Source organism: Fusarium odoratissimum (genome assembly GCF_000260195.1).
Source record: "Fusarium odoratissimum NRRL 54006 unplaced genomic scaffold supercont1.1, whole genome shotgun sequence".
NCBI classification, from domain to species: domain Eukaryota; kingdom Fungi; phylum Ascomycota; class Sordariomycetes; order Hypocreales; family Nectriaceae; genus Fusarium; species Fusarium odoratissimum.
Window position 1 is genome coordinate 1,400,190 of NW_022158687.1, and position 20,386 is coordinate 1,420,575.

The 20,386-nt window shown below is 51.7% G+C and overlaps 5 protein-coding genes across 17 annotated transcripts; 3 read left to right on the plus strand and 2 right to left on the minus strand.

The window, feature by feature from the left end:
- Positions 1–143: 143 nt before the first annotated feature.
- Positions 144–3,461, minus strand: FOIG_00499 (uncharacterized protein). Of its 3 annotated transcripts, none has more exons than XM_031196666.1 (3): positions 2,914–3,385; positions 991–2,677; positions 144–943 (listed from the first exon to the last, which is right to left on the minus strand). In XM_031196666.1, the coding sequence occupies exons 1-2, from the start codon at positions 3,251–3,253 to the stop codon at positions 2,577–2,579; spliced, it is 441 nt and encodes a 146-aa protein (XP_031072433.1). In that variant the 5' UTR covers positions 3,254–3,385; the 3' UTR covers positions 144–943; positions 991–2,576. The 3 variants fall into 3 exon arrangements, with proteins under 3 accessions (XP_031072433.1, XP_031072432.1, XP_031072434.1); XM_031196667.1 differs by having other exon boundaries at positions 661–937; positions 2,914–3,285; XM_031196665.1 differs by having other exon boundaries at positions 144–937; positions 991–3,461.
- On the plus strand, positions 3,416–15,537 carry FOIG_00500 (uncharacterized protein). 11 transcript variants are annotated; one of them, XM_031196672.1, is made up of 5 exons: positions 3,527–3,731; positions 3,971–4,658; positions 4,915–6,181; positions 6,233–6,529; positions 6,729–15,537. In XM_031196672.1, exons 2-5 carry the CDS (start codon positions 4,497–4,499, stop codon positions 15,095–15,097), a joined length of 10,095 nt encoding a protein of 3,364 aa, XP_031072438.1. In that variant the 5' UTR covers positions 3,527–3,731; positions 3,971–4,496; the 3' UTR covers positions 15,098–15,537. The 11 variants fall into 11 exon arrangements, with proteins under 11 accessions (XP_031072437.1, XP_031072445.1, XP_031072442.1 ...); XM_031196675.1 differs by having other exon boundaries at positions 3,528–3,731; positions 4,915–6,196; positions 6,485–6,529; XM_031196673.1 differs by having other exon boundaries at positions 3,557–3,726.
- Positions 15,538–15,769: 232 nt separating this feature from the next.
- Positions 15,770–16,080, plus strand: FOIG_00501 (uncharacterized protein; the record flags this gene model as incomplete). Its single annotated transcript, XM_031196679.1, has 2 exons — positions 15,770–15,775; positions 15,880–16,080. The coding sequence occupies 2 exons, from the start codon at positions 15,770–15,772 to the stop codon at positions 16,078–16,080; spliced, it is 207 nt and encodes a 68-aa protein (XP_031072446.1).
- An 82-nt stretch (positions 16,081–16,162) lies between these two features.
- On the plus strand, positions 16,163–18,896 carry FOIG_00502 (uncharacterized protein; the record flags this gene model as incomplete). The annotated part of the gene is made up of 3 exons (XM_031196680.1): positions 16,163–16,349; positions 16,426–17,888; positions 17,946–18,896. 3 exons carry the CDS (start codon positions 16,163–16,165, stop codon positions 18,894–18,896), a joined length of 2,601 nt encoding a protein of 866 aa, XP_031072447.1.
- On the minus strand, positions 18,784–20,306 carry FOIG_00503 (26S proteasome non-ATPase regulatory subunit 10). The gene is made up of 8 exons (XM_031196681.1): positions 20,129–20,306; positions 20,044–20,069; positions 19,863–19,991; positions 19,696–19,798; positions 19,630–19,643; positions 19,344–19,575; positions 19,195–19,289; positions 18,784–19,094 (listed from the first exon to the last, which is right to left on the minus strand). The coding sequence occupies exons 1-8, from the start codon at positions 20,178–20,180 to the stop codon at positions 19,038–19,040; spliced, it is 708 nt and encodes a 235-aa protein (XP_031072448.1). The 5' UTR covers positions 20,181–20,306; the 3' UTR covers positions 18,784–19,037.
- Positions 20,307–20,386: the final 80 nt, after the last annotated feature.

Genomic DNA, 20,386 nt, shown 5'->3' on the forward strand with positions numbered 1-20,386 from the left:
GCGACTGAACTGCCGCTTTGACATGTGTGAAGTGCTGTGTGATATCTCCAGACCCTACGTTGAAATGTGTAATTAACTAGCTAATTAAGTTAAGGTTGGTAAACCCACATCCACCTCGGCACCTCAAGTGACAGACACTCTTCTGCCTACCTTGGGTATTTGGAATTGTTACCTTTGCTCTTCAAGGTCAACTCCAGCTTATCCCCATGTTGAGGCGATTGTCCGGCTGCTTTTCTTCCGCGATCCGTCAGCCACCTGCCAGAACGAGAGAGCCTCCCCCGAAGAGGAGCACCCTAGACGAACTGATGGGCATGGCAATATCCTTAAACTGAACGGACGAGGCCCAGGATTAGATGCTGCGTTGCGTTGCAGCCAATTCCCGAAGCACGGACGACGGCTGACTTGCTGGAGACGAACGAACCATAATGGATCTCGCCCTGACAATCTTTTGGTCTAGAAAAATCATGTGCTGCAGTCCAGACAATCAACGGCCGGCATCAATTCTTCATTCCGAGCCCGAGACCAAGTGCTACTCACGGCCCGATCCGGCAGTTGGCCGACTGTGCAGTATGTATTGGACTGAGGAACTTGCTTGGCACCTTGAGACTGCGTTATTTGAAGGCGTCAACTTGCTATGCTCATGTTTTAGCTTAGTGCCTTGGGTTTCTACGAGAAGCCTGAATGTAGCTGAATTGCATGAGGGTTTCACACTCCTGTGTTGGCACGGGTGACAGAATGATGGAATTGCGGCCCGTCTTGCAGGTTAGGTCTAAGAATAAACTCGCATTGTCACCGGCACTGGACATTGCTAGGTAGTCTACGGATAGACAGTCTAGGCTGTGAGAACTTTACAGTAAGCCAAGTCTAAGACAATCTCCTGGGTCGGGTTAGGTTAGGCCGAGACCCTGTGTTACCTATCTCGGCTTGGGTGACTTGCCTGCAGCTATCGTAGTCAGGAACCGAGTGTTCTATGAATATCATCACACTCACATGGTAGCATCAATTATTGAATGCACAGCATTGCATCGTCTCTAGCTGTAACCGATTGATGCTGGGGTGGTCCCGTTTGAGATAGCAGCTCATGGCTAAGTCGCTAACGCCAGCTTTTATCGCCCATCCCAGCCAAGTAGAGATTTCGTCTGGGCAATTCGGGCAAAATCAGAACGATGGAGCCAATATCTATCTTGCCTGCGCTGCGGCTCCCAATTCCTATCTTCTTCAGTCGTAAATATTTGCCGACCCCTTCTTGCTTTTCTCCCTTGACAATCGCGGCAACTATCAGGTCTGACCGCTTAAAAGGCGTTAGGCAGGAGGGCAAACAGTTCTTCTTGTTTCGCTGGTTTTTGTGCGGAGACATCCATCCTTGGATATGAACTGATACGTTAATAGATGGTGCATGAAAGCAGCCCCATCAACTCAGTTCAACGGTCCAGGTCCACTGTCCACATTCATCGTCCACATCCAAGACGGCCACGTCGTTGTTGTCGTCGTCGATCCCAGCTCATATGGACCAGGCGGCATTGTAAATGCGGGCTTTTTGAACGAAATCTGGATAGCACAGCGTAGGTACATGCGCTGGAGGCGGTGAAGGTTTGGCGATACCTATTCGAGCCAAGCTTTGGTCTAGGATGATGCACAGAGCTAACGTCTTGCAGGAAGCGCAGGGACTCTGCAGCATCCTGTGGCGTTTGTGGATTTTGTCGAGTCTGCACTTGCATGTATCATACCAGAGCAAGACCCCGGTCGTTGGATGTGCTCGTGTGTTCGTGTGTGACTGTTTAGTGACGGGCGGCCTGGAAATGTCGTAGAAAATACCTCAAGGCAAGCCGTCGAAGCGACTACTGGACCTTGTAGCTGGTACGGCCATTGCCTTTCATTGTAATTATGAAGTCGCCAGTATCTTCTCAATCTAGCCCCCTCGGGCCTTTCCATACCCGCTCCCCCAATTGCCTTGAACTAGTGCAAAGCGAGGACAGCCTGGTGATCATCAGAAGTGTTGGCTTATTAGCGGTCGTCGTGTGAACCAGATGTAACAGCGAGTCCCACAAAACTTGCCGGATGTTAAGCAAGATGAACCTGGAAGACAAGACGCGGGGAACGGGAAGGGAACGGGACGTCAACCACAGTCTCAAGGAGCTGATAGCCTTACCTTACCCTTCTGGAGGGAAAGGCATGTATGTACTATGCACCTCATGGAATTGGCCCCATTCTCCATTCTAAGGAGGATTGTAAAAGGAACTCAGGTTGTGCTGGTGAGACATATCGTGTGCCCCTCGAAGTAACGAGAAATGTCACACATGTCTCAACATGTATGTCCATATTGGCCCCCAGTGGAACAACCAAGTCCGCGTGATGTCACAAAGATCGAACGACAAAACCACCGCCGCCCCATGAGCTGTGCTGTACCACCATCTGATAGATGGTCCAGGTGGATTAAAAGTGTCTTTGGAGTAGCACATTGCAGCACATGAGCCATCCTCTCCTTCTACGGGACCAATCAGTCTTGTTGGGAAAGCAAGTTGAAGATCTAACTACAGTTTTCTTGTGGGAGGTTATAGCTGGTGACAAGATGGAAGTCAGATCCTAGTCGCGACAAGCATCCAATCCAATGTTGGGCACACATATGTGCACTGTAATGGATGGGTTTCAGGCATTGCGACCCTTCTTTTCAAATTTCCTGCTTCTCTCATTAGTGGAATGCACATGTGAGATTCGGGTGGCTGGGTCGATGAGAAGCTGGCAAGTCATTGGGCTTCGCCAACATGTACCTCAAAGGATCTGATCCAACCACGCGTTGTGCTGCGGCCTGACCTTGCAGACCTGCATCAGCATCAACGGACTCATCTGTGGTTGGTTGACCTGGATCGAGTGGATCGTACGTGCATGTGCAATAACACGACAGATGATGTTTACCTGTGATGGTAGTAGAGGCTGTCTTTTTGATAAATGCGCGAGTTGACGTGCTTGATATGAGAATTGAGTAGGATTGAGTCGAGTCTGGAAAATGTTCTTCTTTCAAGTGACACGGGCTCTGAAGGGAACAGTGAATGGGTGTGATGGGCTCGGGAACGAGGGTGCAGGATGTTATGGGGTTGCTGGTCTGGTGATTGTGATGGTGACGTGCGGTCAACAATATTGATCGGGTAAGGAATAGGTTCGCACATAGGTAGGTAGGCAGTGAGTGTAAGTGCTCTTCAGAGGTAAAAGCATTTGAGTGTTTTGATGTAGACGCAGTATGCTGAATAGCGAACATATGTACCACTGTGTGAACTGAGAAGAACCGGGATCTGCCTCTTAGCTCATCGCATCTAGATAACGAATGCTATCAAAGTTCTCATTATCCTCAAATTCCTTCTAGGTCCCGCAGCCTATGCATGGTGGCGGCGTGTTTGTTGCGCACTCTCGAGTGAGTCCAGAGGGAGGTAGGGAAGAAAGAAGGGCACGTCCCCTGCTTTGAGCACCTACAGGACCTTAATTATTAACGTCTCTTGCTGTCACTGTCGCGTTGATTTCCCTGTCCTGTTCCCGCGTTTGCCCGCCTTTTCGCCTGGCTGCACATCAACATGGGACGCTGAACCCTGTCCTTTGCATTGATTCTACCCATTAAACAGTAGTCTTGACAAGTACAACATCTGAGCAATTCGCCTGCCGACGATCTGAACAGCCAGAGCTGGCGTCATTGGCTCTTAGCTCAACCAATTTGTCTTGGCCTGAAGCGCCCAAAAAGTATTGTATGGGACCTTTTACCGATTCGACTTTCCTTCTTCCCTTGCTTTTCTTGCCATGCACTTACTGCAAATCATTTGCTCCTCGTCGCCGTGAACTCTTCCCCCTCCTCTTTCCCCATCTCCCTCCTTTTACATCAAATCTTTTCTACCTACCTATCTTGAGTAGACCCTACTCGTTATTTGGCCTTGCCTCGAGTGGTTGAGCGTCCTCTTTTTGTGTGGAAGCTCATTTATTTATACAGCGCGCAACGCAAGACCCCCGAAAAAAGTAGTCCAGGCCAGACGACGATCCGACGACTAGGGGTGGTTGGTGAAAAGTGACAGTTGGTCACCCAGGGTTTGTTTTGTCAATTAACTCGGCAGTCACCCCGTACGCTCATCACGCTCCTTCGCCTTGACAACGCCTCAATTTTGTTTTCTTCGACGATCCGACTCTTTTCTCACATCATTAGCGCAACATCATTTAAACATTACCTATCCTCGACCCTGACAATACATCCGGCTTTGTCACGGCGTCGCTTTCGACAGCCTCGAACAGGGCCAGACCCCGCAACTCTGCTGCTTGATATTGCAATCGACTACGACTTACACGAAAACTCCCACGAAACTACGAATACGCTCGGTCACGAACTTGACATCCCACACTGTCCTTTGTTCTGGCGGCTTGGCTCAGTTGTCGATACCTCGTCGCCCTTCCATCCTTCTTCATATTTATAGCTTCCATGTGTGTGACGTCGCTCAGTCTTCGCACGAGCTCCATTCTTCACAATGGCCGCGGTCGATGTTCTGGCATTCACAGACAGTTGGACAAGAAGCGCGCATGGCCTGCCAGTCTTTCAGTGTTTGTCAAGTGCGCCGGTTGATCGCTCCTTGCGTCACCGACTGAGTCTCATTGCCCGTGCCTGGGTTGGTCACAAATTACATAAAAATGTATGTTCGTTTCATTTTCTGCTCAGCTTGCGTAGTTGCAATTTAAATATTGTCGCTTTTTTGCTTGAATCATGTTTCCCAGCAAAAGCTTAACAGACTTTAAATGGGTGGCGCTCAACGGCCAACCCCTCGATCAGCGGCCCGAACTCCTGAGGGGAACCCACCGCCACCCATTCCTGTCTTGTCATGCGATCCAGTTCCGGAATTGGAACACGTTTGAAAGTCTGTCTTATCTAACGTCATACAATTTGTCTAGGTCTCTTCTTCACCATCACATCGCAAAGTGGCCGAGAGGCCGCTAATTATACCAGATCATTCTCCACGATGGTATTGTCGCCTCCCTCGACCTTGTGACTCTTCTGATCCTACCGACACCACAATGCCCCTGAATGAGACCAGCCGTTATGCCCATATGCGAACCCCAGCATGGCTCAATCCATCCCCTCAACCACCATCAGATGCCCAGAAAGAACGCCGCCGACCGAATGATGCGCTTCTTAACGATCCTAATTCCGATATCCTCATCGACTTCAACTCGAACCAAGGTTTCTACGAAGCGGCAAAGAAGAAGAAAACAAAAACACCTTCTGCTCCTCCACCGCCGCCACCGCCGCCTGCGGCTCCACCAGCAGATGACGGTCAAAAGGATGATAATACCGGAGGAGATGGAGGAGCCAGTGGAGGGGACGCTGCAGGCGGCGCTGGTGATGGAAATGGTGATGGCAACAGCAACTCGCCCCCGAAGCCCCCCACAACTTTCGAGAATATCAATCTTGGAGATAACAAACCAGATCTTGGTTTGAGCCCACCAGAAAACAAGGGCATTTCCAGTTCATGGGGTGCGAAATTGGGGTTTGGTGGTGGAGGATGGGGCTGGGGCGGAGGAGGGAAAAGCGAAACGGCACCAGCACCAGCACCGGCACCAGCACCGCCGCCGCCACCACCCCAAGAAACCAAGGCCGAAGAGAACCCATGGGACAAACCTAAAGACAAAATAGGAGGAATTGAAGAAGATGACGATGGCTGGGGCTTTGGTGCCAAGAAAGAGAAGAAAAAGGGTTCCACGCTATGGGGCGCTGAACCCGACGAGGAACCAAAGGATGGTGATGATCCTTGGGGTTGGAGTGGTCAAAAAAAGAAGGGCAAAGCTGGTGGCATCCTGGAAGAACTTGCCCTCGATTCCGACACTGCACCTCCCAACGGAAAGAAGGATATATGGGATACTTGGGGAATATCCAAAAAGGACCGGGCCAAGAAGAAGGGAATCATGGAGGAAGTTGCTTTGGCAGCTGCACCCGACCCCCCTTCAATGGAAGATCAGTGGGGTGGCTGGTCTGGGAAAAAGGAACATTCACAAAGTTCACTTTGGGGAGCTCAAGATTCAATACCCGCACCTGCACCTGACCCCCCTTCGTTTGAAGATAAGGATGGTGACGACTTTTGGAGTACCTTTGGCACTGGAAAGGCAAAACCCCCTCCAGAGGAGACGAGTGGATGGGGATCATGGGGTATAGGAAAGAAAGGTGAGGATGAAACAAGTGAGTCAAATTTCTTTAAAGCTCATCAAATCCCAGAGCCGCCTAAGACAGAAGACGACGGTTGGGATCTATGGGGAACAGGTAAGAAAAAGAAGAAAGCTGGCGACTTGATTCAAATAGAGGATGATATTCCTCCTCCCGCCCCCGATCCCGTCGAGGCTGTTGGCACCGACGACTTCCTCGATTCTTGGGGTTTTGGCAAGAAGCCCAAGAAACCGGCCGCTGACCCGTTCGATTTCAAAACTTCCGGCGCCGATGATCCTAACGATGCTTTGTGGGGCTCAATAGACAACAAGAAGCCTAATGCACATGAGTTTCTTATCGATGCTACTGGTGAGCCATATCATGATATTTTTGGGGAAGGGTTGAGAAGCAAGGCTCTAGATGATGAAATATGGAAAAGTCAACTGGGGTTGGACTTCATTCCCCGGGGCGGAGAAGTTAGAGAACATCGAAATTCGCCTTGTCTGACCGCCCTCCCCCAATATCAACCCCCACACTTGTAGAACTCGCTGACCGGATGGATTAATAGGAGACCCAGAGCAAGCCGCCAGAGAAGCTGAAGAGCAAGCCGCTCGCGAAGCTGAGGAAGCCGAGGCCGCTCGCGAAGATGAAGAGATTGCCAGTCTCTTGGACAAGAAATCTAAAAGAGGAGGACGGCTCCTTAAGTCAGATCGAGAACGTCTTGCTCTTCTTGAAGGGAATGCCACCCGAAGAGCTGAAGCTCGAGCTACTCGCGAGGCCGAGGCGGCAGCTGCCGCTGAAGCTGCACAGGCCGCCGCTGATGCTCAAGCAGCAGCTGACGCCGAAGCTGCCGCTTTACAGGCCGCGGAAGACGCTGAAGCAGCAAAGGAGAACGAGGAGGTTGCGACACTATTGGCGAAAAAGCAGAAACGTGGTGGAAAGTTGCTGAAAAAGGATCAAGAACGCCTTACTCTGCTCGAAGGGAATGTCTCAAGAAGGGCCGAAGCTCAAGCAGCCCGGGAAGCTGAAGCCATCGCCGCTGCCCCAGTTGCCCCAGCGGCTCCTGCTGATGAACCTCTTTCTCAAGAGACAGACCGGGATGGCCTTGCCACGCAAGCAGCTGCAGAAGCTGACACTGCCCTTGCCACCGAAATCGCGCAGGAAGAGGCGGAAATGGAGAGCCTGAAGTCGAAGAAGGCGAAGAAAGGAAAACTTCTCAAAAAAGAGCAGGAACGGCTGAATTTCTTGATCGACAATGCGGCAAAACGAGCCGAGGAACAAGCAGCTAAAGAAGCAGAAGAACAGGCGGCAAAAGAAGCGACCGATGCCGCTGCGGCGGCGGCGGCAGCAGCAACCGAAGCCGAAGCCCAAGCCCAAGCTGCTGCAGATGCCGAGGCTGCAGTTCAAGCTGCTGCAGATGCTGAAGCTGAGGTAGCTGCCAAGGAAGAGGAGGAAATGGCAGTGCTGAAAGCCAAGAAAGCCAAGAAGGTCAAGCTAACAAAGAATGAAACGACTCGATTAATGACCTTGGTTGGTAACTCAGTAAAACGAGCTCAGGAAAAATCTGTCAAAGAGGCTGAGGAAGCAGCCGCGGCGCAGGCTGCTAAAGAAGCCGAGGAGACTGCAGCCCGTGAAGCAGATGCGCTGGCAGCCCGTGAAGCTGAAGCGACCGCTGCTCGTGAAGCGGAGGCTGTAATTGCTGCCGAAGAAGAGAAAGAACTTGCAGATCTCACCGCTAAGAAGATCAAGCGTGGCGGTAATCTGATTAAGAAGAAAGACGTGGAGCGTTTTAATGTCCTCACTCAAAGGGCTGCCGAACGAGCCGAACGAGCAGCTAAGCAAGCTGAAAAGATTGCTGCTGTTGAAGCCCAAGGAGAGCCTGCAGAAGCCGCCCACGGAAATGCAGAGGTGGTGGTCGAAGCTCAACCCGAACCAGAGCCTGAGCAACCGCTTGTAGACATAGACGCAGCATTTGCTGACCCTGAACCTGTTACAGCTCCCGACGCAGCTATTATCGCAGAGGAAGAAGCAGAGTTAGCCAGTCTAGACGCAAAGAAGACAAGGAAAGGCAAGCTTGGCAAAAAGGATACAGAGCGGTATAATATCCTTACAGAAAATGCTGCGCAACGACTAGCTGCTAAAGAAGCAGAAGAAGCAGCTGGCGCTGCCGCGGCTGAGGCTGAGGCTGCAAAAGAAGCCGAGGAAGCTGCAGCAGCCGCAGAAGAAGCAGCTACAGCCGCAGCCGCAGCCGCAGCAGAAGCAGAAGCAGAAGCCATAACAGCAAGCGAAGCTGAAGCTATCCTGATTGCTGATGAAGAGGCAGAACTTGCCACTCTTGCTGCCAAGAAGGCCAAAAGAGGGAAGCTTGTTAAAAAGGACGCCGACCGTTTTAATATTCTGACAGAAAATGCTGCGCAGCGACAAGCCGCTAAGGAAGCAGAAGAAGCAGCAGCCGCCGCCGCAGCAGCGGAGGTTGAGGAGCAGGCTGCAAAGGAAGCAGAAGCCGCAGCAGCAGCTGAATCTGCTGCTGCCATAGAAGCAGCTGAAGCAGAGGCAGCAGCAGTTCGTGAAGCAGAGGATGCAGCTATTGCCGAGGAAGAAGCCGAGCTGGCTGTATTGACTACTAAGAAAGCTAAGAAGGGTAAGCTTGCAAAGAAAGATGCTGATCGATTTGCTATTTTATCAGAAAATGCAGAAAGGCGAGCTCGAGAAGTAGCCCAGATTATCGAGCAACCTGAAGATCAGACACCGAAACCTGAGACAGAAGTTAACGAACCTTCTCCTGAACCAGCCATAGATGAGCTTTCTGCCGAGGCCGATGACCCTGATGCTATTGCAGCTGCAGAAGCAGAAGCCGCTGCTATTGCCGACGAAGAATCTGAACTTACTGCTTTGATTGCCAAGAAGGAACGAAAGGGCAAGCTTGGGAAGAAAGATACCGATCGCTTTAACCTCCTTACTGCCAATAGCACGGCACGGGCAGAGAAAGCGGCTCAAGAAGAGGCGGCTGCTCAAGCCACTGCTGAGGCTGAAGCAGCCGCGCAAGCTGAAGCTGAACAGGCTGCTGCAGCTGAGGCTGCTGCTCTTGAAGAGGCTGCTGCCAGAGAGGCTGCAGAAGCAGAAGCTCTGCTTATTGCCGAAGAGGAGGATGAGTTAGCTGCTCTGACTGCAAAGAGGAATAGGAAGGGTAAACTTGGGAAAAAGGATAGTGACCGATTTGCTATCCTGACAGAGAATGCAACTCAACGAGCTGAGAAAGCTGCTGCGTCAGAAGTCATGAAAGAGGCTGTTCTCGAAGTCGAAGATCTCCCTGCTGAGAATCCTGCTGATACTGAAGCCGATGCTGAAGCAGCCGAGGCCGCCGCTATCGAGGCTGAAGCAGCTGCCATTGCTGCTACTATTGCTGCCGAAGAGGAAGAAGAGCTAGCTGCCTTAATTACCAAGAAAGACAAAAAGGGCAAACTAGGCAAAAAGGATAGCGATCGATTTGCCTTCCTCACTGAGAACGCCGCCCAAAGAGCCAGAAACGCAGCACACGAAGAAGCCGCTGAGGAAGACCAAGAAGCCGCCATCGCCGAGTCTGAAGATATCAATGATCACCCAGCCGATATCGAGGACTCACTATTCGAGAATGCCCTGGAGCCACCAGTTGTTGAAGAGGAGGCCCCCCCTGAAGAAGATGATGCTGCAGCTGCAGAGGCTATGGCCTTGGTTGCCGCTGAGGAACAAGAAATTGCAGACCTAGAGGCGAAGAAAGCAAGGAAAGGCAAGCTGGGCAAGAGGGATATGGAACGATATACCCTCCTTATTGAAAATGCTGCTAAGAGGGCTGAAGAGCAAGCAACCAAAGAAGCCGAGCTCGCTGCTGCTGCTGAGCTCGTTGCCATCGAGTCTGCTGAAGCTGAGGCTGCTGCTGCTGAGGAAGAGGCGGTGGCGAGAGAAGCCGCTGAAATTGAGGCTGCGGCAGTAATCGCCCAAGAGGAAGAAGAGCTTGCTGCCCTAGAAGCAAAAAAGCAGAGAAAAGGAAAGCTGGGACGCAAAGATACAGATCGGTTTGACTATCTCCTGGGAAACAAGGTTGCAAGGGAAGCACAGGTTGCTGAGGAACGAGCTGCAAAGGAAGCCGAAGAGCAAGCACTTCAAGAAGCCGAAGAAGCTGCAGCTGCTGCAGCAGCCGCCGCTACCGAGGCTGAAGAGATAGCCGCAAGAGAGGCTGCTGAAGCCGAAGCTGCGGCTGTTGCTGACGCTGAGGACGAAGAACTGGCCATGTTAGCAGCCAAGAAGGTCAAGAAGGGTAAACTAGGACGCAAGGATACAGAGCGTTTTGAGCAGTTGTCTTCGAATGCCGCGAAACGAGCCGAGAAACAAGCAGCCCGTGAGGTTGAGGCTGCTGCTGAGGAAGCCCCGGCCGTAGAAGAGCTACTTGGCGAAGAAGAGCTTGAGGAACCAACCCCGGAACCTGAAGAGACTGTCGAAGAAGCCCCCGAAGCCCCGGTTCCCGATATTGACGACGAAGCCGCTGCCGAGGCCGCTGCCATAGCCGCAGAAGAAGAAGCAGAGCTTGCTTCTCTTGAAGCCAAGAAGGCACGGAAAGGAAGGCTTGGAAATAAGGATACCCAGAGGTTCACATTTTTAACCGAAAATATTTCAAGGCGCGCTGAAGAGCAGGCAGCAAAGGACGCCGCCGCCGCTGCTCAAGCTCTGGCCCAGACTACCCCAGAAGATGTTGCTGAAGAAGAAGATATTACTGGTCAGGAAGATGCTGAAGCTGCCGCTATCGAAGCTGAAGCTGCTGCTATAGCTGCTACTATTGCTGCTGAAGAAGAGGAGGAGCTTGCTACCCTTACTCTTAAAAAGGCGCGAAAGGGCAAACTTGGCAGAAAGGATACAGAACGCTTTGATTTGTTAATGCATAATGCAGCTATACGCGCGGAAGAACGAGCCATTAAGGAAGCCGAACCTGATGGTCAGGCTGAAGAATTGATACCTGAAGAGGTTGATGATATTCCTGAAGCGGAGCCCGAGGAGAACCCTGATGCAGAAGAAGTAGCTGCCCAAGAGGCAGCCGAAGCCGAAGCCGAAGCCGAAGCTAGAGCTATTGCTGCAGAGGAAGAGGCAGAACTTGCAGCGCTAAACAAGAAGAAAGCAAAGAAGGGTAAACTGGGCCGCTCTGATACTGAGCGGTTTAACATTCTTGTCGACAATGCTGCAAAGCGTGCCGAAGCTCAGGCAGCCAAGGAAGCAGAAGAGAATTTAGGAGACGTACCCCGAGCTGAGGAGGAGGAAGACGATGAATTTGTTGATGCTGAAGACGGCGAGGAAGATGAGTTGGCTGAGGAGCTAGAACCTGAAGCCGAGGAACTTGCTGAGCCTGAGCCTGAGGAAGATGAAACGGCTACAGCTGAAGCTATGTCAGCTGAGGCAGCGGCACAAGCTGCCGTCATCGCAGAAGAAGAGGCCGAGTTGGCTGCGTTGACGAAAAAGAGGCTTAAGAAAGGAAAATTAGGCCGCAAAGATACTGAAAGATTTCAAGCCTTGACAGAGAATTCTGCTAAACGCGCTGAGGAGGCGGCAACCAGAGATACAGAAGACGCAGCTGCAGAGGTCGAAGCAGAGCTTGGTGAACCCGAACACGAACCCGAACCAGAGCCTGAAGCTGCTGAACCCGAGCCTGAAGATGATGGCCTGAAGGAGGCTGAACAAGCGGTAATCGCTGAGGAAGAGGCAGAACTGGCAGCTTTAATGAAAAAGAAGGCAAAGAAGGGGAAACTTGGTCGGAAGGATACCGAGAGATTTATCGTCTTGTCGGAAAATGCTACCCGCCGTGAACAGGAGCGAGCTGCTGTTGAGGCCGAGACTGAAGCCGTTCAGGAGGAGCCCGATATTGAAGGTGTGGAAGAGACTGGAGGAGAGCACGGTGAAGAAGGAGGAGAGGAGCAGGAGCAGGAGCAGGAGCAGGAGCAGGAGCAGGAGCCTTCTGAAGGACAAGACGAAGAAGCTGCAGCTCGAGAAGCTGAAGAGGCAGCTATTGCGAGGGAAGAGGAAGACGAGCTCGAGGCCCTTAAAGCCAAGAAAGCAAGAAAGGGCAGATTGGGCAGAAAAGACACCGAACGCTTTGCCATCTTGGAGGAGAATGCAGCAAGGCGCGCAGAAGAACATGCTGCCGCTGAGGCTACTACAGCCAATCCACCCGAGGAGGAAGATGGTGAAAGGGAGGAGGAGGAGGAGGAGCCTGAGGCAGATGATGAAGATAAAGCTGACGAAGAAGAGTTGGCAATTCAAGAAGCAGAGGAGGCAGCAGCTCGGGAAGCAGAGGAGGTAGCTATCGCTGAAGAGGAGGATGAGCTCGAGGCCCTTCAAGCTAAGAAGTCAAGAAAGGGCAGACTAGGCAGAAAAGACACCGAACGGCTTCGAGTCTTGGAAGATAATGCAGCGAAACGCGCCGAAGAACGCGCTGCTAAAGAAGCAGCAGCCGTCGACGAAAATCTTGGAGTTGATGATGCTGAGGAGGAGGAAGAAGAGGAGGAGGAAGAAGAGGAGGAAGAAGAAGAAGAAGAAGAAGAAGAAGAAGAAGAAGAAGAAGAAGAAGAAGAAGAAGAAGAAGGTGACGAGGAGGATGAGGAGGACGAGGATATCGATAATGGGGAAGAGGGCAGGGGGGGGGATGATGCTGACGCTGAGGAGGCAGCAGCAGCAGCGAGAGAAGCCGAGGAGGCAGCAGCTAAAGAGGCGGCAGAAGCCGCAGCTCGTGAGGTGATCGCGAAAGAACTAGAGGAGCTTGACTCCCTCCAGTTCAAGAAAGCAAGAAAAGGCAGGCTCGGCAGAAAGGATACCGAACGACTCAGAGTCCTAGAGGAGAACGCTGCCCAGCGTGCTGCAGAGCTTGCGGCCAAAGAAGAGGCTGCCGCAGCAGCAGAAGATGAGGAAGAGGATGTAGTCGAATTCGGCAACCCCCTTGAAGAAGAGAAGTCGGAAATTGAAGCCGAGGACGACGATGAAGAAAAAGAAGCAGAAGCTGAAGACACTGCGGATAAAGAATCGAGTGACGTCGAAAATGAAGCTGCTGTCGGCGAAGACGAAGACAAAGAACCCAAGGTACTGCCAAAGGACCAAGTCCCCGAAGCCCCTGCAGATGATGAAATCGTCGAGGTCATCGACCTGTCGCCAAAGAAAGAAAGGAAGAGTAGGAAGAGCAAATCCCGTCGCGATGCTCCTCCACCCCCTCCAGTTCCAGATCCTCCATTGACGCCACCACCTGAGCCGAAGCAGTCTCGAAGGCCCAAAATTCATCGCGAAGGAACCTCGTTTGGTCGGTGGGCCGCGACACCACATGAAGAAAGGGACGAGCCTCAAGAGAAGTCAAGTAGACATAGACGGCGAGAGGAAAAGACGTCGTCTAAGGGTTCCTCGTCCGACAAAGTCGAGAAGACTCCATCACGATCTCGTGGCACTGCCTTGTTCAGTAAACCACCACTCACTCGTTCCGCTACCATGCGCGAGAAGAAAGACGGCATCAGCAGCAAACGCCGCCACTCTACCAATGCTCGCGGACTTGTGTCGCCTCCTCCTGAAGATATGCTCATGGGTGAGGATGAATTAAGCAATCGCCGCAAGTCGCGTAAACCTCGATCACGCGAAGATGAAGATGCAATGATGTCCGGCGCTGCTCCTGTGCCTGATAGGTATGAACGACGTCGCTCACATAAACCACGGTCGCATGAGGACGATGATTTGGTTATGGTAGATCCTGACCTCGCGCCTGACAGACGCGAGCGCCGCCGGTCTCACAAACCACGATCTCGCGAAGAGGAAGAAGTTGCCGTGGTCGATACCGAACGTCGTCGGCGAGCCAGGAGATCAAGGGATGAAGAGCCCGTGATGGTGGAGCCTGACGTTCCTTTTGACGCACCTCCACGAAGTTCCAAGAAGTCCTCAGGCTTCGCTGGCCTCTTCAGTGGTTTGCGAACACCCAAGACTGAACGACCTGACCCTCTGCGACGTCGCAGTACCTATGCGACAACTGACGACGAAGCCTTGCGCAGTGCCAAAATGGATGGTGATGCAGTATTAGTAGATGCTGACCGTGAAGCAAGACGAGCTGCACGCAGGGCCAAGAGGGCTGCTGAAGGCGGCCCTGACCCCGAGGAAGCAGCGCGTCGAGCTCGAGATGAGATACGCCGTGAACGACGTCGACAGCGCGAGGAAGAAGCCGATCCTCTAAGACAAGATAAAGAGGCCCGCCGCGCTGAACGCAGACGACAGCGTGATGAAGGTGCAAGACGAGCCCAGGAGGAGCGACAAGCGCAAGAAGAACAACAACGACTGCAAGAGGAAAAGGAGGCCCAAAGAGCTGAACGTAGGCGCTTGCGTAGAGAACAGGAAGCAGCTGCTGCCGCAGAACAAGTAGAAGATGAAGAGGCTCGTCGAGCTGCCAAACGTGAACGCCGCCGCCGCGACACAAAGCGAGCTGCTCGAGGCGCAGAAGAAGAGGAAGGTCGTCAGCGACGAAGTCAGCAATCCACAGACGAATATAATCAGCGGAGATCCCATCGTCGCGAAGAGAGACCGCAGGCTCCAGCTTGGCCTCATTCTGGAACTTCATCATGGGTCAAGGAACACTCTGACGCACCCCCTCCTCCTGACCTCGGTGACGGGGGTGAAGCAAATGGTGGACAGACCGAGGACGAGATGGCAAGACGTGAAGCTCGTCGAGCTCATCGATCGAAATATGAGGAAGAGCCGACAGAAGAGGCCGAAGATCGGCGAAGGCGACGAGCAAGGCGAGATGATCGTGAGCGCGGTGGTCGAGATAAGGAACGTCACCGAGATAGGCGTTCGGAAGGTAGTGATGAGCGACACCACAGCCGTCGAGCGTCAACCTTTATGGAGGCAACAGCAACACCTCGCACAAGTTGGTGGAAGAAGATCGCTGGATAAGGAGTGATCGGATGATGGATGAACGAACAAACAAACAAACGAACGAACGATACATGAGAGTCTATTTCAAGCGAGCGTGTTTGCCAATGTTATTTGAATGTTTGCCACTACTTCATGCATTTCGTTGCGGTGCTCTTGTTTTTGGTAACCACTTTCTATGCCAACATGACGCCAACATGGATATGGTCGGTGTTTAGGTTTGGCTTGGCATTATCAACTCATGGCATATCTGGGATGGGTGCTTTGAGGATATTCTAGCATTGGATATTGGATCTTGACTGGTATGGTATTTGAAGTCTGGATAAGTATGTACTTGGACTGTATATGCTGGATATAGCGAATTGTTGTACTACATGTATACCCAGGAAACAAGGCAGGATGTCAACTCAATAAATGATTTTTTGTTTAGAATGTACTCGTTATCAAAGCTGAATATTTCGATGCGTGACCATCTAGGTTATTAGAGGTCTCTTTGTGTCGATTCTAACAAGTCACATTGCCGTCACTACTTGGAGGTAAAGGGCACATTTTCCACTCTATTTGTCAATTTTGGCCATCTTCCTGACTGGACTAACACCACTTCTAACTTATGGAAGTACACAACTTGGGGTCATTCAATCCAATTCATATCATAATTAAATCGAATTCCTTCGATGAGTTCTTCACGCAATGATGGAGGTAATTCCAATATAGCCTGTTCCTTGTCCTAATCATCCTGGAGCATCCTACCTCCCTGGCCTGGAGCTCCATGTCTCACTCCACTTACCACCCACTAACATTAGTACATGCCACTCCCAAGTTGCGCTGACGACACCTCAACCTCGAAGCCAACGTTTCCCTGCAAACCACCACCACCACCACCACCACCACCACCACCGAACTACAACTACACACCTACATTGCAGCTGCAGTACAACCTGGTCAACTCAAGCGCCGCTCCCAGGCGCTACATCTACTTCTTCTGCAGCACATCGATGAGGTGACCACCAGCGACCACGTCAATCAGTTGACGACCGACAACGACGAGCTGTGACCCAACACCTTGGGCGCTCTCGTCACTCGACCATGACTGCGCCGGGCAAAGGGTCGCGATGGGGAGCTTTCCTCTCGTCGGCCTTTGAAGGCGTCGAGAATCGTCTTGACAACTTACTCGACGAAGACCAACAGGCGGCACAAGGATATGAGCAGCAGCAGGGAATGAAGGCCGCGCCCGCGCCCTCGCCATCACCAAGCCCTAAACCCACTGCATCTGGTAAGCCTCTCTTTTCTCCTAAGCCGTGTTCTGGTGCGGGCAGAACTGTCGCATGCTGACTCGTTTTTCTTTATAGCTGTCGCTCCGAAGCCTAACCGTGCCAATGATCGTCTACAAGCCAGGTTGGCCAAGGCTATGGCCTCGCGAACCTCACAATCGTCGCCTCGCAGCTCCATCGATACTTCTCGTAGTTCGGTTGACAAGGAGCGCCCTGCTAGCACTGAACCCGTTGTGACGAGACAAAGCATCGAAGTATCGGAAATTAAGCCAACTGAATCCGCCAACCAAGTCGACAAGTCAACCTCCTCTGACAGCCCAGCTTCCGCCCCCGCAGCTGAACAACCAGCGACACCTGAAGGAAGCGATAGTAGGGAGATTAGTGAACAAAACTTCAAGCATGATTTCCCCACCCCGATTATCGTTGAGCCACCTTCTGAGGCCGAACCTCGAAGTGCACCAGAACAAGAAGTTACGGACAAATCCGATATCCAACTAAAACCGAACAGTCCAATACCAGATACCAGGCATCCTGTAGAGGCACCACAGATCGTAGATGCTCCAGTTGAAGAGTCACAGAAAGACCAGGATGCCACCCAAGCTCACACGCCTCGTTCAGAGGAGATTCAAGAGTACATTGAGCAAATCGACTCACTACAAGCCAAACTGCAGTTCTTATCCAAAAATGCCACGGATGCAGCTAGGCAGACTGCAAGTTCTGCTGAAGCGGGTAGTGTAGAGCGCAAATTGGCCGAAAAGGATGAGAAGATCGCTCTGCTAATGGAGGAAGGACGAAAGCTTTCATCTTCAGAGCAAAAGTTCCGAACAACCGTTCGCAAGCTGCGCACCCAGATTATAGACAATGAGAAACAGGCCAATGAACTCAAAAAAGGTAAAGAAAAAGCTCTGGCCGAGGTGGAATCCCTACATAGTCGAATCAAGAGCAAGGAAGAGCAAGAGAAGAGAAACGAGGAAGTGCGAAAAGCGAACGCTACGCTCCAGAAGGAAATCGACGCCCTGAAGAAAGACAAAGCTGTCAAGGAGGAGGCATATCGACGTCTGGAGCAAGAATCTAAAGCCAAGGCTGAGCAAATACAAGCCGCCCACACTGAGGCATTGAAAAAGGCGCTAGATGTTGAGAAGAACAAACAGCAGGAACTTGACCATACTATCGCATCACTGCGGTCAGAAAAGGAGGCATTGGTTGAGAAGTTGCGCCTGACTGAGGTTGAGTGGCAAGAGAAGCTAGACCGAGCATTAGAACGTGGTCGGAATACTGAAGAAGAGTTGAAACTTGAGCTGAGAGCGGCCGAGGGCAAACTCGAGGCAATGAGAGTGACGGCCGAGGAGGCTTCTGCAGGATCAGGTGGTGACATCAAGTTGATACGACATATTGAAACCCTCCAATCGCAGTATGCATCAGCCAGCGAGAACTGGCAAGGTATAGAAACCTCACTCCTGACTAAGGCTGCCAGCCTTGAAAAGGAAAGGGACGAAGCGCAACGACGAGAGTCAGAAATGCGGAAGAAGGCTCGTGATGCGGTAAATTACATGTTCTCGACAGTAAAAAAAGGGGGAAGATGGCTGACACCTTCACAGGCAACTCGGTACAAGCGACTCGAGGATGAGCTTCAGGACGTTAGTCCAGCTCTCACAGCCGCTCGGCAGGAGCTCGAGACATGTCGTGAAGAGCTTGCTGCCCTCAGAATCCAACACAAGAGCGTGGAGACGGCCCTTGAACAGGCACGCAACGAGCTTGAGAAGCAACAGCGAGCGGTGAGTAGGGAGGTGTCGGCTGAGGCCGAACGAAGGCAATGGGCAGACGATGTTGCTACAAGCACACCCAGGTCTCAGAGCAGACCCGATTCCCCATTGCTCTCTGTTGCCCGAACCTTTAGCTCGGACTTCATCGGGCTTCCTGTACCAGCAAGACAGCCTCGTCGAGTTCCCACACCGGGAAGCCAAACCGACAGCGCCGGCGATGGCTTCTTCTTTGGCCGAAGAATGTCCAGTCAACCTCCTCGCCCTAGTGCTTTGTCCACGGCCGGTCATGCGATACCTCCTCCACCCCCTTTCTCACCCTTTGAGCCACCTACCGAGTCACCGCGCGCCGCATCACCGCCGCCAGATCGTGATGATGGTCTAGATGACGGCGACCCTTCATCTCCCCGCAACGTTGCGCAAGACATGATTTCGGTATCGACAGTTGGGGCTGGTCCTTCCGTTCAGCTCGTCGAGAGAATGAGCGCGGCAATTCGACGACTGGAAGCCGAGAAGGTGGCTGCTAAAGAAGAAATGGCTCGTGTATGCAGCCAGCGAGACGAAGCGCGATCTGATATTGTGAACCTGATGACAGAGCTGGAAACACAAAAAACCGCTTCAGCACGGGTAACAGAGCTAGAAGCAGAAGTAGAGAACATCAACTCGCGATATCAGACAACATTAGAGATGCTGGGCGAGAAGAGCGAGCTCGTTGAGGAGCTCAGGGCTGACGTTCAGGATGTCAAGGACATGTATCGCGAGTTGGTGGAACGGACCGTGATGAAGTAAGAAAAGGGAAGAACTTGGTTCTATTTCACTTCGTTATCTTCTGCCTTGTTTTCGTTGCTCTCTCGTGTTCGCATCTTAGACTCGGGAAAAGCCGTGATATCTTGCACATTTTTTTCTCTTTCTTCTAGCATGTATTCCTAGCTACCCTGACAACTCGATACCCTCACGCTCTGCACCTTGTAAAACATATCGGCGTACCTGTTGACAAAGAGGCAGAGTTAGATGGGAGTTTATAGAGTGGTGCGAAGAGAAGAGAGCCAAGAACTCCATTTTCGTTGTGTTTTAGAGATATACATACTTCTTTATCTGGTGCCAGATCAAGTGCTAGCTCATCCGCGCTGTTCTTTAGGGTGAAGTCAGCGCCTTCTTTGAGGAGGGCAACAGCAGTGTCTCCTGGAGAACACAGGTTAGCGGCTTTTTGACGCCGGTGGCAAAGAGTCTTTTTACCATGTCCCTCTGCAATTGCGTGATGAAGGGGAGTGAAACCCTCATTATCGGCAGGGTTTAGTGGACTTCTGTTTTTGAGAAGCAGAGTCACCATAGGCACAGAACCGACAGCAGCAGCGCGATGTATGGGATACTGGCCCCTACGATCGTGTACTCGGGTCGACGCGCCGTTGTCGATAAGAACACGGGCAATGTCAAGGTTCTTCTTGGAGGCGACAAAGTGAAGGGCAGTCTATATGCTGAGCTTAGATGGTTCTCAATTCAGATGTAGCGATTGAAGCGTTACCTGTCCAGCAGAGTCTTCGAGGTCCGGTGAGTATATTTAGAGTGATAGACGGAGAGCAAGACTTACTCTTGAGGTTCACGTCCGCGTCTTTGGACATGATAAGTTTGACGACAGCTTCACCCTCTGGAACACTGGCTGAGATCATCAAAGGAGACCACCCGCTTTCATCCTAGAATGTGTTGGTTATTGTCCTGGAGGTGGAGGAAGACTTTCAATGAGAAGTCGTTGCTCACCTGGACATCAGCATCGAAACTGCGTTGGTTGGCTAACAACTGAACGATGTCCAAGTTGTTAGAAGAAGCTGCCCAGTGTATAGGATACCGACCATCATTATCCTTTCGTTGCGACAATTTTGGGTCTGACTGTCCAAGAAATTAATGTCTGATATATATAATTATAAAGCTGAATGCTGACCTTGAGAAGCCCTTCAAAAACAGTTACTATATTTGCCGATTAGTGGTGATCACAGTCATGGAGTTGTATAATTCAATAGGCATACCTCGCCCCTCACGAGCAGCGGCATGAAGAGGGAACTTATCATCGTTATCCATACTGCCTACGAAGCAATACAAGCGGATAAGGAAAATAAATGTTGCTAATAAACTCCTGTCGGGATGGAGATATCAAACAGGTGCTGCTTGTTAGTGTGACGACCGGCTGTAGGTAGCTGATCTTACGTAGATCCCTGTCAGCGCAAAAGAGAGCTAGCAGGAAGTCAGGGACTGAGTGGAGAGCAAGGTACCTGAACCTCATAGCC